Source organism: Puma concolor, chromosome B1 (assembly GCF_028749965.1).
Source record: "Puma concolor isolate L17-30 chromosome B1, mPumCon1.1.hap2, whole genome shotgun sequence".
NCBI lineage: Eukaryota > Metazoa > Chordata > Mammalia > Carnivora > Felidae > Puma > Puma concolor.
This window is the reverse complement of record NC_141670.1, coordinates 125,056,214-125,076,812: the sequence shown is the minus strand read 5'-3', so window position 1 is coordinate 125,076,812 and position 20,599 is coordinate 125,056,214. Positions and strand designations below refer to the sequence as shown.

Below are 20,599 nucleotides of genomic sequence, written 5' to 3'. Positions count from 1 at the left end.
ACATGGGGGTTCATGTATCCTTTTGAATTAGTATTTTTGTATTCTTTGGGTAAATTACTGGATCATAAGGTAGTTCTATTTTAACTTTTTGGGAAATCCCCATATTGTTTCCCAGAGTTGCTTCATCAGTTTGCCTTCTCACCAACAATGTAAGAGGGCTTCCTTTCTCCACATCGTCACCAACACCTGTTGTTTCTTGAAAAAACATTCCACTCTTAACTAATTCTAAGATATGATATGAAATGATATTATCTATAGGATAAAAATTGACACAAAGCATATAACCAACAGAACTATTACCACTGTATCTTATTTTATAACAATGATTTTCCTTTTATAAATCACAAGACTTAACATATTTAGTTAGATGGTATTCCCAGGAAAAGTTAAACGGTATTAAAAATTATAAACAGATATGGGCTATTCTCATTTTAGACCAGAAAACCATATTACTATACATATATTAAAAAGAATCAAGAATTCTCTGTCATATTCATCAAAAAAAAACCTAGCCTAACTGAAAAATCAATAAAAATGAGGAATCTATTTAGAGAGTTGATAATATGATGCCTGAATATCTTTTCCTTGATTAAATCAATGTAAGAGAATAGGACATATGGAAGTTAATTTTCAATTACCAAAACGAAGTATGGATATTAATTGAATTGGCCCCAGTCACCTACTGAATCTATGTTAGAAACATGTTTTGGATGGTACACCTTAAATAGTAGAGTAAATTTAAAATAATGAACAATTCTAATTACTACAATATTTGCACATTTTAGAGGAAATCAAATTTTATACATCATGATATCAGGTAATAGCTTCAGAAATCCATTTTTTCTAATCTGTTTATTATAGAGGCATGTGGGATTTCTGCTGTAATTTCTTTGAATTATAGGCTACTTTTAAGATGCAGGATGGCAATCTTGATGGATTATTAGTTTAACCAGTGTGATAAACTTGTTTCACTTAGCAAGCTGGCTACTCTACAGTTGTGTAGTGACTTTGACAGTCATTATGTCTTTGAATTCAAATAATAACTGTCTTTATAATGAAGATACTCCCCTCTCCCAAATTGTTTCAGAAGCTAGTGCTGGCTTGACAACAAGAAGAAATATATTTCATATTATAATAAGGTTTTATACTTCTAAGGAGCTTCAGAGCTTCTGGAGATGACTTTGAAATTGTCTTATTAATCTTTAATATTCTCATGAGAGCCAAGTAGACAGCAAGTATTATCTGAATTTTGTAAAATAAAACTAATAAAACAATTAGTGAATTTACTTGCCCTAGGCTAAATACTGAAACAATGAAAAATCACAGTGCCAATCCTGACACTTAACTGAAACTTATACATTCCATCTACAATAATTTTTATGGAGAAAACAGTAAAGGCTGAGAGAAAAAATAATCTTCAGAAAATATGAAGTTCAACATAATTTACTTCAAGAAACCCTGAAATAGATATTTTTAAATTTTTTTTTTAATGTTGATTTTTGAGAGAGAGACAGTGTGAGCAGGGGAGGGGCAGAGAAAGAAGGACACACAGAATCTGAAGCAGGCTCCAGGCTCTGGGCTGTCAGCACAGAGCCCAACATGGGGCTCAAACCCACAAACTGTGAGATCATGACCTGAGCTGAAGTCGGACACTCAACCAACGGAGCCACCAAGGTGCCCCTGGATATTTATTTATTATTTGATTGTGCTTGGTGATGGTGACCGTGATAGTACCAGAGTTTCAAAGAACTAATTCCCCTGTTCCACTTCTGGGTGACCACATAATGAGTGTGGTCAGGGACACTAACAGTGTTTGAATTCTACTTCATAACAAAGCTGAAACCTGACAAAATCAACAATGGTACAGCAAACTCCAGAGAAAAAAAAAAGAAAATACACAAAGTTAAAATTTGACTTACAATGGACCTTTACGTTGGCAAAATACTTGATTCTTGAAAGAACAGTGAAAAACAAAGCAAGCCTCTATGGATTGTAGGCTTTCTAAGTATTCTCATTGGCTGACAGGTTGTAGTCTCCTAATTTGGTTCTGTATCAAAAACCCTTGAAAGAGTTTCTCCATTCTGTTTCATTTTTTTTCTCTTCATATTCTCATAAGGAGTCACTACAACAGTTTGGTTGTTTAGTGGTAATACATTTCCAAATTACTGCTGGAAATGATTGTTCCTATTTTCTATCTAGTTTTCCTGTGTGAAATAACACACTTAACTGATTTATCCTCATTACCAGGAAAAGTTATTGCATTCATTTTTAGTCTAAGAAAACTATTATTAGTAGCTGAACTAATCCTTATTTTTAAAATCAAAATTACTTTGGGAATTTTAACCTTCCCAAATAAATGTTTATCTTTTTATATGGATGTTTTCTTGATACTTGAGAAAAATTAAAATCATTCCATGACACTAACATGATGTGTGTCTTATACATAGTTAAATTCCTTTCTCCTCTAACAACTCTACCATACTAAGAATTTTGGGTTATTCCCTAGTAGAAAATGACTTTATTAGTTTTAAGTTCAAATGAGTAACATTGTCTTTGGTAAAATTAAGGGACGTAAAACTCAAAAAAATCTTATGGCTGAAAAAAATCTAAAATCTTTCACTGAATAAAGCAGATTTTTTTTCATCTTATACATTTAAAAGAGGGGTATGGTAAATATAAAGGTATGTTTATAATATTCTATTTTAGTATGGAAACCTTAATTTTTTTTCCTCATAGATTTAAAAACACAGTCTGTACTTACCTGGCCCATCAGTCATTTTCTCCAGGCACCGAGGAGCTGTGCTAAGAAAGGAGGTATGTTTCAGCTTAGCCGCAAAACTACGAGGTGGCATGTATTTATGTTGAACTTGGGACATCTCATATGATTTTTGAACATCATAGCTGCCAGGTGCTGGAATGTCCTAGAAAGATTTCAATGGATGAGCATAAACATATCTTATATGGATTATATCTAAGACTAGGTAGCATAGATGTTCACACTAAACAATGGCATAAGTAGAAAAATATGAAAATTTTCTTAATCATTTTAAAAAAAGAAATTTAAAAGAGTATCCCTAAATTTATGCTCTCCTAATAAAAGTGTAAATTTGCTTGTCAAAATTTAAGGTTAAATAAATAGAATTAGGAAACTTAGATCCATATTCTTTAAAAAAAAAATAGCCTTTATAATATAGATCAAACTTTCATTTTCAAATTTCACATTGAAAATCAAATTACATACAGGAATGAGAACAATAATTTTTTGTTTTCATAAGCAGCAGAACTATCCCTGCTATATCTGTTCTACATGACCATACTTCACTTCTTCTATGAATGAGACTGCTTATTTCATTTTTAAGATTCCAATTAAGTTAAAAGCCTTCCCCTTTCATCATTTATGGCTGTTTATATGCTCTACAGTTATATTAACATTTTTAATCAACATAAACCACATGGAAATTAATAACTACAATAATAATTCTAAACTCAATTAAATATAAAATATCATTGCACAATTAATGCCTGTGAACTATTAGCTAATTATTTCAATGAAAAAAATTTAACTCCTTTTCCTCAAATTATTTTAAAATAGAAAATGTTATATGTAACATATCTGTTCATCTCTATGATGTAGAAAGATGGAACTTTTCAAGTTTTAATGATTTTCTGGTACACAGGTGACTTTTGTGGCTAATGGTGTGCACTCTAGCACTAGACTTCTTGGGTTTCAAATATTTGTGCCTTACTTCTTTAGAGACCCTAAGCAAGCCACTTAACCTCTGTGATTTTCAGTTTCCTCATTTGTAAGTGAGAAAGATACTATTTACATCATAAATCATAGGGTTGTTGTGAGGATTAAATGAATTAAAACAGGTAAAATACTTAGATTGGTACCTAATTCTATAAAAGCATTAGCTAATCTTAACTATTCTACAAAAGCCAATTGCAATGCAAACAAGACAGAACTACCAGAGTTTGGACTAATAGGGGAGTATTATAATGTTTCAAATAAGTCAAACAAATCTGGATATTGAAAAATCAGACTTTTAAAGTCCATGTTTTATAAAACATACTTTCTCTGGTTTCTCATACCCTTGTTACCACCTCCAAGCACATGCCAACAACATTATTTTCTACTTCCAAAGAATCACGAAATATGGTAAGGGCACTCAACATGACTAGGGGAGAGATGCTTACACGAAACCTCACATTTCTGGTTTAAGTCCTGTGTGAAACACCAAATGCCACATCGGAAAGTCAACTAAGAAAGGTCAACGGTTGTTTTCTTCTGGCCTATATCAACAGAATATTTAGTAAGAGTGGGCTGAAGAGAAGCAATAATAGCAGTAGCTCCAAAGATGACTTCTGGATCTTTTGGGGCTGCTTCAGTAGCATGTGGAAGGAAAGTGGGAGAGTGCCAAAGCACGAAGAAATCGTGAATACACACAACATACTCAAGGGTATTTAGGAAAGCTTTGCAAAGATCTTGACTGTCCCTACTATACACTTTATTTTTCTTATCTGACATTATTATGGTTACTGCTTCCTGAACACCGTGCCTGGTGTCACCACCTATTCCTTTTTCCAGTGCCCAGCCTCTATATGATTGATGGCTATGGCTCTTGCCACATAGGAATCTTTTTTTTTTTTTTTTTTTAATGCCTTGAAGCAACAATAAGAAACTTCATCTGTGATCAGTTTTCTTCAGAAATACTGTGTTCTCACCCAGGAAAATTCATCACACTATTTATCCTAAATTTCAATAGATTCACTGGCTCTTTTATTAAGTGAAAATATATTACCCTTGCTCATGATCACCTGTTCTTACAGCGTATTTACGCTTCTCTGAAAATATACTACCTTCTTTTATCCTTTATCAGTGCTTCTAAGTTCTTCTTACTCATCTTCAATTCTCATTTTGTCTGACCAAGAGACTGATTTTTCAAGCCCATTTCCTAGGCAAATGATTGGTAAGATAAATCTGAAACAATATCTAATAGCAATAATTTAAACAATACGTATATATGGTACCCTAAACACCATTTCAGGAAAAACCAGTATGTGTAGCTAAGATCATCAAATCTCTCTGGGTGATCCTTTATACATCACAGAAAATAGGAAAGGCACATGGTGAGTGGATATGAAAAACATTTCTCATGGCTTTTTTTTTACCCCAGTTATTTGTATCCTGTTCCTGTATTTGGAAAATTCAAAATACTTCCCAGCAGAATCTGAGTCCTGGTCCAAAAACTAAAAATGCCTGATTCGCATATTCCTGGTCTAATTTTTAGCTAGGACGTGAATCTAGGTCCTAGGCTTAAATGACAAACTTTGAACTGGCAGCCAATTATTCAAAGAAACAGCACTAAAAATTCCATTCTAGTGAGGGGCTGGCAATGCTAGAAGCTGTGTCCAGCTCACAGAGGCAACAAGAGTAAGTACAGACTGAGGGAAAATGCCACAAAATGTCTGATGAAATAAAAGCTATGCCTCAGTGCAAATTAGAGGTAAATCTAAGGTATCCTGACTTTATCTAGAAAACTCAGGCCCTATCTAAAAATGACATAATCACAGAATTAAAATAATTGATGTATGTAAAAATCTTAGAATGGTATCCGATACATAACAAGCACTAGAACTTCCTTCTATTGCCATCATCATTGTCATTAGCATTATTATTCCTATTAGGTGTGACACTGCATGTAACCCTCAAAGATACCTTCCTTGCCTGGAGAGATGTCAACTGGATATTTAAAGGGAAAGCTGCTAGTATGTTAAGAACCAAACAAACAACAATAACAAAACTGAAAAGTAGTCAAGTTGTTGAGAATCACAAGAAGACAATGTCCCAGGCAGTTAAAAAAAAAAAAAAAAAAATCACTAGTTTCAACCAGCTTCAGGGAAAGCAGGTCGCCGCATTTATGTTTTCGAAAAACTATTTCACATACTTTGTGACCTTATTCAATTCTGTCAAGCAAGTTGAAGCCCCTGTAAAATTCTCCATGCCCAAATACAAGCTTCTTCTTCAAGGTATTTGACAAATTTTGAACTTGGAAGAGTAGAAAGCTGAAGAGTAAAGCTGAAACTTGAGACTAGAGGGTAGAACCTGCAGGAAGAAATAAGAGACCCTCAGGGTTTCAACCAGAAACTCAAAAGGGTGACAAGGGCAGAGCCACAAAGATAGAGTGGAATCTTATTCTTGTGGCACTTCTCAGGTAAACCGTCACTAGAAGGACGAACCCCAGCAGTCTACAACAGACCTGACAGCAAGAGCCATATGACAGAAATCTGTGCACTAGACTTAACACTGTGGGTAACTGAACCACAACTATTCCTTTCAAGTTATACAGTAAATGCTCTTTCATATCTATTTTCATTTCTTTTCTGTTTCTAGGGACAAACATATCAATACAATGGTAGGTAGCATAATATAAGAATTATCACTATGCTTTGGCTGAAATAAGCTTTCATTACACCTTTTGGGTAGATTGTTCTGGCTGTTATTTCCTACCTACCTGAGTGTATTCCAGTCTAAAAATTTATTTTAAAATCCCAAATATATAATTATTAAAAAAATCACTAGAATGTATTTTCTAATGAAGCTTGGCCTATCAGTTAAGCGACTTAAGCAGACTTCAATGAAACTTTCAATCACAATCTTTAATCAAATGTATATATAGTATATATATATATGTGTGTGTGTATATATATATATATATATATATATATATATATACATATATATATATATGGGTCATAAATGTAGTGAAGTTTGCCTCAATATGCAGAAAACTTTGAGTAAAGCAATTTACCAATATGCTTATTCAAGTTGCTTCATTTTGGCTTTGTAGAGAATAAAGGCATTTCAGATAATAATCAAATTATCTTTGTTTTGCGTATTACAAATTATAATTACAATCACATTACCCTTGCCATTTTTCAGCTTTCCTAACATTTGTCATCCTGAACACATGCCTCTTTAAATATCTGACTTAGGAAAGAATAAGTGTTATTTTAGAACAAAAAAATAATAATATATAATATTCATATAGATAGGAAATTATACTGTTTTGTGATAGGCAAAAATAGAAAATATTGATTTTATTTGCCATAATCTCCTGGCACACCAGAAAAAACTTTTTACCCTAATGCTGGTTTATGAAAGGAACTAAAATTGTAAGCTACACCATGGTACTTCAGGCTCAGTAAAGAATAACAAAAAGTGCTGATGGACAAAATCATGTAGACAATAAAACCATTGATTTCACCTACTTTCTCTAATGTAATATTATACAATTCATACTTGAATCACAATTTTGCAGTTGTTTGCTGACATTTCCACTTCATTAGCCCCAGATAGCCTTAAAGTAAAACTCATTATCTTCCCTTTCCCAACTACCCAACCTTCTATCCTTCTTACCTACCTATAATAACTCCTTATTTAACCAGGTCTGCAAATAGAAAGCTGGCATTTACTTTTCTTCACCTTCCTCTCCCATATCTAAAAATCATCAGTTATAACCATTGTAACATCTCTCCCTTTATCCTTTTCTTTTATTTTCTTTACTACCAAAACAATCTTGCTAAGGGCTCTAAAATATACCTGACAACTGTACTAACTGTCTCTTTAAACATTAGGTCTTCTGTCTCAAACCATCTGCATCACAGTTGCAAATAAGTTATTGCACTAAAACATGACAGAATTCTGCGGGAAACATGCATTGGTTCCTGAGTGCAATGTGAAATTTTTCGGAAAATTATCTTTGGCAGTAAAAGTCTTCTTAAATTTGAAGGTGAATTTACAATTGTAAAACCCAGTTCAAGTAGGTCCTCTTCCATTCTTGATCACCCTAGCTAGAAGTGACAGCCTTCACTTTTCAATTCTTCTGTTCCTTATCATATAAATATACTTATCTATATAAACACATAAATATAAGTATACTGTATACTTATTTGTAAACATATAAACATACAAAGAGTTCATTAAACAAATATATTTATTTGAATATATATTTCTTTTTTCATCAATGTAAAAGCAGGAAGAAGGTATATAGCTATCTGATGCTTCCTCAAATAAGATTCTATTTACCTTATATATTTGCAGATTAATTTTCCTTTTACTCTCTCAAAGAAAGCTGACATTAAAAATCCAGGAGCATTGTGGCACCACAATAGCATTGGAGATTTAGGCCCTTTCATGCTTCCTCCTGTACCATTCTTTTTTTTTTAATGTTTATTTATTTTTTAGAGAGTGCAAGCATGGGAAGGGCAGAAAGAGGGGGACAAAGGATCTGACGTGGGACCCGCGCTGACAGCAGCAAGCCTGACATGAGGCTCAAACTCATGAACCATGAGATCATGACCTGAGCAGAAATCAGTCATTCAACCAACTGAGCCACCGAGGCATTCCTCTCCTGTATTATTCTTAGACTAGCTCATCCTTATGTTCTCAAGATACTGACCATAGCCCAAACCATAACATTCTCATTTCAGAAATGAAAGTAAAGGACAAAAGGCAAAAATATGTTTAATAACACAACAGCTTTCTCTGAAGAACTTTCCCAGTCCCATAACTTTTGCTCTCTTTGCATTAGTTAAAAGTATGTCAAATAACTACCCTATAACTATAATAGAACTTGAAAAAAGGAATTGTTTTAGCTGGGCACGTTGCTCTTCAAATAAAATTGGATTCTGTTGGTAAGGAAGAAAAAGATAAATATATCTTTATATCTATATGTGGTTGGCAACTAGTAATCTCAGTCATAATATTCTCTGCCTTTGAGGGCACTAGAATTATAAACTATAACTCACTTCTAGAGTACTATCCAGGATATTAGACTATCTCACTCAAGAGCTATTTTGACTAGAGGTTTGTGGGCTTTGTTCTCTAATTCTTGCTCATCCTGTGGGTCTCAACCTTTCCTGAATCCATTGGCTGTCAGGTCTCCAGTGATACACGTTTAGGACACACCGCTCTTAACTTTGTCGCAGTTGTTACACTTGCCATTAAATAAATCTTCAATTACTTGTTTAATATCATTCATCCGCATAGGTATATGTAAACTTTTAAAGGTTCAGAAAGTATTTTGTTGATCATTGTATCTTCAGTGATGGCAAGTGCCTTGCAGTCACTAAGTGATCAATGAATATTTTTTAATCAATGAGAAACTATACGAGCTAATGAAAGAGTGAATGAAAATGTTAGTATCTACCTTGAAGTCATTCATCCATGTGTGGCCTTATCACTGAGCACCCCCCTAACAGCAGGGTTGCCATAATGCCTTGAAAGTATTTTCACCCCGAGTGCCTAAATTTGTCTCACATATAAACAGTTTATATTAAATGTGTGCTAGGTAAAGATTGTTCAAGTACTGTTTCCCCTAAAGATGTTAGGGATGTTCCTGTTTCTAAAAAAAAAAAAAAAAGGTATAACTTACAATCTCAGCAATGATGTAGAAATATGCATACATCTATTCATACTGACCAAGGACTGACTTCCACAAAATCGTTAGGTAGTTAATTAATATTTTATGTGAGATGCATTTCCTTCTCTTTTCTATCAAAAAAGTAGACTTTTACTTTTGAGGCTTGAGCTTTTCATGACCACCTTTGACATTGGTTTTATAGAAAAAAAAAATGTGTATCTCAGCAGATTAAAGTAAAACACATGAACAGAAATGGCCTATATAACCTTTCTTTTCCTGTAAATGCTAATGTTACTGAGGCAGAAAAAAAAAAAGCATAGATTATTGCCAGTCCTAATAGTTCTAACTGACATGATAACATTTCTTCAGAGTTTCATCAACTCAATACAAATCCGGAAGTTAATTCTTTTGTAAGTTGAAAGTGCAAAGAGTTAATGTAAGTGATTTTTTAAAAGACCATAACTGTTCCTAGAACCAGTTGGACAGATTTAGATAAGGCACTAAAAATTATCTTGATAAACTTGGAAAACTTAATAGAGTTAAATTTTGAATGTGATTCGTGAGGGATGAAATCAAATGACCCCCTATTGTCAACTATTATGTTCAGTATGGCAAGAATTACCTCTTATATAAAAAGAAGGATCATTTTAAGGTAGTGCTATTGAAATACCATGGAACCTAGAGTCAGAATTGCTGGGTTATATTCATAGCCTTGTTATTAGCATCATTCATGCAGGCCTTCAAGAACCTCACTCATCCAAGCCCCTCTCACCCTGATGATGCTGAAGGTCATGTTCAGAAATATTTCATGGGTCACTGTGCAGGGGATGTGTTTTCTCCCTTCTCTTCTTCCTATGACATTGGTAGTGAGATGAGTCGTAGAACTATTTATATTTGGAAGTTGCCTCTCCCACAGTAAGCTATGAGTGGGCAGGATAATCCGGACTTCCTTTCTGTGAGGTATAAATATCTTAGCATTCCATTACCTGCATCAAAAATTAATTATGGCTGGGATGCCTGGGTGGCTCAGTAGGTTAAGTGTCCTACTCTTGGTATTGGCTCAGGTCATGATATCACAGTTTATGAATTCAAGCCCCATGTCGGGCTCTGCAGTGCCAGTGTGAGGCCTGCTTGGGATTCTTTCTCTCTCCCTCTCTGTGCCTCTCTCTCTCTCTCTCTCTCTCTCTCTCTCTCTCTCTCTCAAAACAAATAAACTTAAGAAAGTGAAATAAAAATAATTATGGTTATATCTAGACAGAGAAGAGTAAAGGTGATGACAGACAGGAATAAACTATGAAAAAGGAGAGAAAACAAGGTAATTAAGACAAAGGAGATAGGGAACAGGAACCGAAGGCTGCCTACACACAGAGGTAAAGATCCCTGGTAATGTTAACCATACAGTCAAATAATGTCTTCCATGTTATGACACATAGTTTATAGATCTCAATAGCAAAAGGCAAACTGTACATTTGAAATGAAGGAAATCAAATTATTCTCCCTGAATGTTCCTCTTAATATCTTTTCTAATGAATGAAATATATTTTAAATATACCATTTCCTTCTAGATTTATACTGCTTCACATAGCACTAAAGAATTGTTCAAGTCAGTTTATACTTGGTGTCAAATTTAATAGTACATTTTTTAGTGACACTAAATGTTTCTTGATTGAATAGATAAAGAAACAAAACAGGCAGAATAAAACATTAGATGAAAAAGCTTCAAAGGTTCTATCACTGTGTCTAAGTGTCATACATATAAAGGTTATAGACATCTAAAAACATCCAAAATATCTTTTAACTTCATAAAGAATCAAGAAAATGATCATCTAGAATAATGCAAATATCCTACTTCTTCCTTTCCCTTTTTTTGAAAAGTTTGGTATATTGTTTCCCCTGTACTGTAAACAAAATGCTGCTTAAGTGATCCTGTTTTTAAATGCTACACTGTTTTAGTTTTGGTCTAACAAAAATTTACTGACTCTTTACTAAGCACTGATGCTAGTAACCATCCATAGTGAAGACTGTGGACTCTGAAGCTATGTTGTCTGGGTTCAAGGTCTGGCTCAGTATTTCTGCTAATCACATGACCATGGGTAAATCTTATGTCTCAATTTCCTCATCTATAAAATGGGAATAATAATAGTTCCTACCTTGGAGGCGTGTTGTAAGGATTAAATGAGTTAATATATGTGCAGCACAGAGTGCTAGGTGACACTATGAGAACCATGTAAATTTTAGTTATTATTATGCCTCATAAATACTGATATTTGGGTGATACTTGATTTTTCCCCAAATAACTACTACAAGTACTATTTGAAAGTAATATATTCTTCAATGTCAGAAATAAATTAATTTAAAACATGAGGGGTTTTTTTGAACATGCAGTTTAAAAAAATATCAGTATATCTGTTTCAAATGACAAAAAGCACAAAGACTGACATAAAATTGTAACTTGGTTATGGGCCAAATATAATTTAACAAATATCTTCATTAGACATTAAAAAAAACCCAAAACTTAGAATAGAGTCCTCTGTCATTTACTAACATTATTAAATAAATGTCATGCTCTAAAAAACAAACCAAAAAAAAAAACCTCTTTTCTCCATACATTTCATGAAGATGAATCAACTCTTTTTAAAAAGTAGTATTTATTGAACAATTTCAAATGACTCTGTTAGAGTTATTGGAAATCTACATTTCAATATATTAAATAAAATGTAAATTTTCTAGTCCCAGGTTCTGGTTTTGTAGAATACAGATACTTTCATCACCTTAAAGATACAACTATCATAAGAAAAGTGAATTTCTTTATAAAGATATTCCATATTAACGCCTATATAATAAAAGGCAAAGTCAATTTCACATGCACAGAAGCATGTGGGAAAAAAAGACAAGTGCAAGAGAAAGAAAAAAGAAAGTTCATGGTTTCAGCTTAGAAAAGCATCTAATTCACATCTCTCATGGATTCACTCCAAATTTGCCAGAGAACTCATAGGAAAAATTAAAAAGAAACATGCACACGCTCACACACACACACATACACACACACACACACACACACACACACACACACACACACACAGCAAAATGAAATGAACAAAAAAAAGCTAACAAACCAGAAGTAAAAAGGGATATCTAACTTAAATCATATAGTCCTGATTGGCAAACAAAAATTGGTATAAAACATTTATTTTGTTTGTTTAGCTGAAATATAATATCAATTAGCATAAAAAGAGATACTGCATCCTGTCTCCACTGTCTATTGCTGGCTTAGAGATCTAGGATCTATATCACATAGATTACTGGCCCAGTATAGATCACCTTTGATGTAACTACATATTGTTCTATTTTGCCTTCCCATTACTACACTACATTCTCACTGTAAATATTTAAAATACAAAGTAAAAAAGAAAATCCCTCTTTTACCAACCTGCACAGTTGTACTCACTGAGTACAATATTATTGTACAATATTGTACTGTACAATATTATACTACTCTATTACTTTAACCAGCCTTCACTAGTGAACATTTAACTCATTTCCACTTTTGCATTGTTATAAACAATTACATAATAAATTAAAACATATTCACATATGTCTATGTACTTCTGGGCAAATGCCAAGATAAATTCCTAGAAAATAAAATTGTTAAGGCAAGGGATATGTGCAATTTAAGTTTTGGTTGAAATTATCAAGTAGTCTCAAAAAAGTTTTAGCAATGTAAACTCCCCCAATAGTACAGGGGCCCTTGAACAACATGAATTTGAATTACATGGGTCCACTTACATGCAGATTTTTTTAAATAAATATATTGGAAATTTTTGGAGATTTGCAACAATTTGAAAAAATATACATGTGTACCGTGTGGTCTAGAAGTATGGAAAAATTTAGGAAAAAGTTAGGTATATCATGAGTGAATAAAACATATGTAGCCAGTATTTTATCATTCACTACAATAAAATATTTACAAAGTTAAAATGTATCAAAATGTACACACACACACACACACACACACACTTACAGATAGCACATGGCACCATTTGCAGATGAGAGAAATGTAAACACACATAAAAATGTAGTATTGAATCGTAACTGTATAAAATTCACTGTAGCATGTACAGTACTACTGTGATAATTTCGTAGCCATCTCCTGTTACTGCTGCAGTGAGCTCAAGTGTTGCGAATATCTGCTTAAAACACTGTGTGACACTAATTCCTCCACATGAACAGTTTCTCTCTCCACTAAATTGCCTACCACAGCAAAAAGTGATCTCTTGTGGTGCTCACATATTTTTCAACATGTTGGATACAATACTGTTAGCCCTCAATAACACCATAGGACCCATACAAAGTGCCACTAGTGATGCTGGCAGTGCTCCTAAGAAACAGAAAAACAGTCATGTCAGTATAAGAAAAAGTTGAATTGCTTGAAATGTACTATAGATTGAGGTCTACAGCCTGCCATTCCAAAATAAATGAATCCAGCATTAAGGGCCAATGTAAAAAAAGAAAAGACAATTTGGGAAGCCATCACTGTAGCTACACCAGCAAGCACAAAAAACCCTGCACTTTTTGTGAAATACTTTTTTATCTTGTATTAAAAATGCAGCTTTTTGTGTGGGTGCAGGATTGCTATAAAAAGTCATACCTATAGACTCTAATATGATTGAAGGAAATCTGAAGTCATTATAGGACAACCTAAACCAAAAAGAAGGTAAAGGAACTAACGCTGGAGAATGTAATGCCAGCAAAGGATGATTTGAGGCTTTTCAAAAGAGGTGTGGCTTTTAAAAATGTCAAGATAACAGGAAAAGCAGCTTCTGCCCAACCAAGAGGCAGCAGACAAGTCCCCAGACACCACCAAGAAAATCACTGAAAAGAAAGGATATCTGTGTGAATAGGTTTTTAATGCAGATGGAAGTGCCCCATTCTGAAAACAAAAATGCCAAAGGACATTATTGGTAAGAAAGAGAAGCAAGCACCAGGACTTAAGGCAGGAAGAGATAGGTTAATTCTACTGGTTTGTACAAATGCAGTCACTTTTATGATCAGGACTGCCCTTACGTCTAAAGCTGCTAATTACCTATAAAGCTGCTAACCCCCAAGCCTTGAAGGGAAACGAGAAAACATCAGCTACCGGTCTTGTGGTTATACAAGAAGGCTTGGACAAAAACCCTTTTTCTGGATTGGTTTTATCTGTGCTTTGTCCTTGAAGTCACGAAGTACCTTGACAGTAAGGGGACTGCCTTTTTTTTTTCTTTCTTTCAAAGTGTTTAGGAGTTCTTTAATTATAAAAAGAAAGGCAATGGGATTATCTATCAGGTTCTAAAGGTACCCATGCATTAAATCACTCAAATTCTATCTTAAAAACCAAAACCTTAAATTACAGTACTATTAAGCTTCCTTACAGTAAGGAATAAGACCAAGCTATACTAGGGTACAAAATCCTGAAATTCTTGGCATGAAAATGATTTAGTAGACATCTGGTTTATTCAAACATTAGGCCTACTGAAGACAGAATTAACAGAGCTCATGGAGTAGGGAGAAAAAAAATCCATACAGCATCTGCTTCACTGCAAATTTCCTGGGGAAAAAATTTATGCATTCTGTACTACAGTCTTACCAGAAAGCATCCACATGTGCTTGATACAGGTTAACTTGAATAGGAGACTAGAAACTTTCTGTACATTCAACTGGGCAAGTAGCAGTAATGATGCAACTTTCAGAAACATTTTTAGGCATAAGAAATACCACTGCCTACAGTGAGAGTCTTTGATAATCAAAGAAAAGAATATCACTAAATATAATCTTACAAATAAGAAGGAAAATATATGCATTTTTACCAAAGCATTGCTTTACATACCAGGAAAAATGTCACAATGAGATTTTCTATAAAATTAAAACATTAATTGTTATACTCAACTTTAATCAATTCTGAAGTTATTTTGTGGTATTATAAATCAGAGAAAAAAAACAATTTAATCTAAGTGCAATTTAGGTAAGAAATGAAGGACTAATATGGAAAAGGAGCAGCACTTCTCTGGCTAACTCATTTAAAAAATGCCAAATAGGGGCGCCTGGGTGGCGCAGTCGGTTAAGCGTCCGGCTTCAGCCATGTCACGATCTCGCAGTCCGTGAGTTCGAGCCCCGCGTCAGGCTCTGGGCTGATGGCTCAGAGACTGGAGCCTGTTTCCGATTCTGTGTCTCCCTCTCTCTCTGCCCCTTCCCCGTTCATGCTCTGTCTCTCTCTGTCCCAAAAATAAATAAACGTTGAAAAAAAATTAAAAAAAAAATGCCAAATAAAGATTTTGAGTCAAATTTTATTAAACACAATAAAAACAGATCACCACTACAATTCAAGAGGATAATCTAAATATGCACTTGACAATAAAGCACATTTGAGTATGGAGTGAAAAAAAAAAAGTTTTCCAAAAAACCATCAAATGTATCATCTCCAAATACCCAAATAATAAATCACTTCTGCAGTCCTTTTGTTGGGTGGAATCATAATGAACTGAAGATTTATTGCTATGAAAAAAAAATCTGTAGTACAGTAACATGAATCTTGGGTATTAAGCATAATTAGCTGAATCGAGTTAAGAAGTTCAAAATCTAATAAGAAACTTGTGTGTGTGTGTGTGTGTGTGTGTGTGTGTGTGTGTGAAAGTCTATAAGCCAGTTGACCCAAGAGCAACCGAGATATCTAACCTGTTCAGTGAGAGCAAATATTATTTTAAATTTTGTTCTTTGAAGGCAATTAAAAATTACAGTTCCAACAGCCCATAAACCAAATGAAAAAAACTGTAGAAAGCAATTAAAACCACATTCAAAAAGCCATTTTTTTTTTCAGCTCAATATCAGTACCTCAAGGGGAAAAGAAAAGCATCCTTCTTTTGATACTGGACAATGCCCCCATCCACCCCATGAGTTCAACAACAAAGGCATAAAAATGGTCTACCTTCAAACACATCTCTAATTCAGCCTTTAGATCAGGGGGTCAAAAACACCTTTAAGGCTCTTTACACATGGTACTCTATGGAAAGCACCGTCAATCCTATGGAAAAAACCCCAACAGAGAGAACATCATTAAAGTCTGGAAGGATTACACCACTGAAGATGCCATCATTGCTATAGAAACAGCCATGAAAGCCAGCAAGTCTGAAACAATAAATTCCTGCTGGAGAAAACTGTGTCCAGATAGTTTTTTTTTTTCTTTTTTAAGTTTTTACTTAAATTCTAGTTAATATACAGTGTAATATTAGTTTCAAGTGTACAATTTAGTAATTCAACACTTAACATACAACACCCGGTGCTCATCATAAGTGCCTGCCTTAATCCCCATCACCTAATTACCCCATCCCCCTACCCACCTTCCCTCAGTTTGTTCTCTATAGTTAAGAGTCTATTTCTTGGTTTGCCTCTCTTTTTTCCCCCTATATTTGTTTGTTTCTTAAATTCTACATATGAATGAAACCATATGGTATTTTTCTTTCTCTGACTTATTTCACTTAGCATAATACTCTCTAGCTACATCCACATCATTGAAAATGGCAAGATTTCATTCTTTTTGATGGCTGTGTAATATATTCTATTATATCTACCTATTGATCAACAAAGAAGATGTGATCCATCTATTGATCAATGATTAATATATTTTTAAGATTAACAGATAAGATAGATCACATCTTCTTTATCCATTCCTCAGTTGATGGACATTTGGGCTATTTCCATAATTTGGCTACTGTAGATAATGCTGCTATAAACATGAGGGTCCATGCATCCTTTTGAATTAGTGTTTTTGTATTCTTTGGGTAAATATCTAGTAGTGCAATTGCTGGATAGTTTTCTTTTTAACTTTTTGAGGAACCTCCACACTGTTTTCTATAGGGACTGCTCCAGTTTGCATTCCCACCAAAAATGCAAGAGGGTTCTCCCTTCTCCACATCTGTGCCAACATCTGTCGTTTCTTGTGTTGTTAATGTTAGCCACTCTGACAGGTGTGCAGCAATATTGTAGTTTTGATTTGTATTTCCCTGATGGTCAGTGCTGTTGAGCATCTTTTCATGCATCTGTTGGCCAACTGTGCTCTTTGTAAAAGTGTCTATTCATGTGTCTAAATGTTTTGCATTACTTCATATGACTTACAACAAATGTAATTTTTAAAAAAATCATGCAAAAGACTGAAGATACAGCAGAAGAGGTGGGAGGAGACAGTTTCAAGATAAGTATTTTGGAAACATTCAAGATCTAATAGACACCACACCAAAAGAATGAACAGATGACAGCTTTATGGAGAGGAGTACTTCTGAACCAGTACCAGATGATGAGGAAGAAGATACAGAAGAAGCAGTGCCAGAAAATAAACTGGCATTAGTCAATGTGACAGAAGGGTTCTAATTACTTAAGACTGCTTTTGACTTCCCTCATGACATGGACCCAGCACTGAAACTAAAACAAATGGTGGAAGAAGGACTGATTGGTATCATACAGCAACATTGTTAGAAAAATGAAAACAGCAGAAAAGTCAGACAGAAATTATGTGTATATTCTGTAAAGTTGCACCAAGCATCCCTGCCTGTTTTGCCTCTCCTTCCAACTCCCCCACCTCTTCTACCTCTGCCACCCCTGCGACATCAAGACCAACCTCTATTCTTCCTCCTCCTCCTCAGCCTACTCAATGTGAAAATGATGAGGATGAAGGCCTTTATGATGATCCACTTCCACTTAACAAATAGTAAATAATCATCATAGCCAATCAATATAGCCAATAAACTTAGCGTTGTGTGTCTTTGTGTGAAAATCTAATAACTGTACAAGAACTGTATGAGATGGTTTTGTGTCATCATCATCATCATCAGTGGCTAAGTATTAATCATGTGGAACATCATGCACAAACCTGTATGGAAGTGGTAGCCTATCCTCACATAGGCATAAAATGAGTGATATTTAATATAAAAGTAGTAAGGTGCTCATTTTCTTACTGCCTTATAACTTTGCTTTCAAAGGATTACATTACTGTACAGTGTGCCTCTCTCTCTCTCATCACTGGAGAAACTGACTATCATCGCAGGTAAGTGGCTTTTATAACAATAACAATGTGTCCGATACTGCATTATGAATATTATTGTAATACTTTATGCCATAAAAATTTTATGATTCATTCATTAGTGGCTAGGCTACCATAAGGCAATCATATCGCTGCTTCTTCATTATCAATGCATAAATCATCATACCTGTAAATAAATATAAATTTCTTTTTCAAATTATCTTTTCATTTTTGATATCTAGTGTAATACATATAATAGCTATAGTATTTTTGTATCATATAAGACAGCATTGATGTACGCACAGACACTTCATTTTTATAAACAATGTAAACTTAACAGTATCAATAAATACAGCACAGTACTGTATATATATTTCTTCTTCCTTATGAGTTTCTAGACATTTTCTTTCCTCTAGCTTGTATTATTGTAAAAATACAGTATATAATATATATATATAATGCAAAACGTGTTAACTGACAGCTTATGTTATCAGTAAGGCTTCTGGCCAATAGTAGGCTATTAGCAGTTAAGTGGTGACCTCAAAAGCTATACACAGATTTTCTCTTTTTTATTTTTAGAGAGAGAGAGAGAGAGAGTGCGCATGCAAGTTGGGGAGGGGGGCAGAAAGACAGAGAGAGAATCTTAAGCAGGCTTCACACTCATCACAGAACCCAATGCAGAGTTACGATGAGCATCGAGTCCAGTGCTCAACTGAGTGAGCCACTCAGGCACCACTACACCACACATTTTCACCTGTGCAAGGAGTTGCTGTCCTCTGCCCATGCATTGTTCGAGGGCCAATTGCATATCTATTTCCCCTACCTTTGCCAACACTATTATCTTTTTTAAAACTCCCAAATGAGAAACATTTTCTTTTTTAAAAATCTACATTTCTTTAATTTCAAGTGAATTTAAGCATCTTTTCACATGTTTACTAGGTTTGTATGGATCATTTTCTAATTAAGTTCATCTTTTTTCTTTCTAGTTTTGTAATCTCTTTGCGTATACTAAGGAAATAGTCTTTGTCTTCATATGCATTTAAAATATTATTCCCAGTTTATAATTTTTCCTTTGACTTTATATATGGCATTTGTCTTAAGGTCTGGAAGTTTTCAGTTTTGTTTATTTTTAATAAGGCATTTTGTAGTAATCTTTATTTAGTTTTGCTACAGAAAAGTGTTAAACTTTATGAAGTCACATTTTCCTGAGGTTTCCTTTATAGTTGCCCTGTTTCCTACTTTGGATAATTTTTCTTTAACATTTAAATATTTAGTCAATTTAAAATCTGCTTTATAGAAAAAGTATTCAACTTATGTTTCTGTAGCTACTTGAAATTTGTCACTCTCAGAATATAAATATTACCAGCACAGAATAGGAGAACTAGTCACAGAAGATAGCATTGTAGGAAGACCCATCAAAAAGCAAAACATTATAGTCAGGGATAGACAGAAAATGATATGCTAGCAGTACTTTGCAGTGTACTTTTCCATTTACTCCATAGGTTAAAAGAGCTGAAAATAAACTTAGAGGATGGGGGAAGGTGGCAAAACTCAATCCCACAGAGTTGCTCTAGGTGAATGCCTACTAGATAATGAAAATTGATCAAAAATATACAAATCAACTTGAACAGCAGCTGTAGATTAGATGATAAACTATCATTCAACTCAATAGTGAGTAGGTTTAAGAAGAAAACCACAAACACCAAATGTTGATAAATACTGGGTTTAGATAGTCTTATCATTATTTGAGCATGTTTAAAATGTATGGCAGCATATGAGTTTGATAGAGCAGGATAATGAATGCGAAAACCTTTGTTGTGTTATTCTCTATCCTTTTCCATAGGTTTGAAATATTTCCTAAACCAAAGATTTAAAATGGTGTGTGAAAAAAGAACATAACAAGAACTAATATAAATTTATTTGGCTCGTTTCAAGATGATATGGGTCTTATAATTGCAAAACAAATAACCCAAAGGAAAAAAATCAATAAAAGTATAAAAAAATTAAGATTTTTAAGATTATTGCAAAAAATTTACAGAAAATAAATTCCAATTAGTAATTAACTATAACTAGTAATAGTTCTTGTTGCTAATGGGTTCTTTTCTATAATACATGAATATCTCTTAGT

The 20,599-nt window shown here is 33.9% G+C and overlaps 1 protein-coding gene across 1 annotated transcript in view; it reads right to left on the bottom strand.

Moving 5' to 3' along the window:
- The window catches only part of STPG2 (sperm tail PG-rich repeat containing 2), a 569,016-nt gene that overhangs the window by 336,274 nt on the left and 212,143 nt on the right, over window positions 1-20,599 (bottom strand). The window contains exon 11 of the mRNA XM_086702910.1: window positions 2,762-2,921. Within this exon, the coding sequence (XP_086559036.1) occupies window positions 2,762-2,921 (160 nt within the window). The remainder of the gene's footprint in view (window positions 1-2,761; window positions 2,922-20,599) is intronic.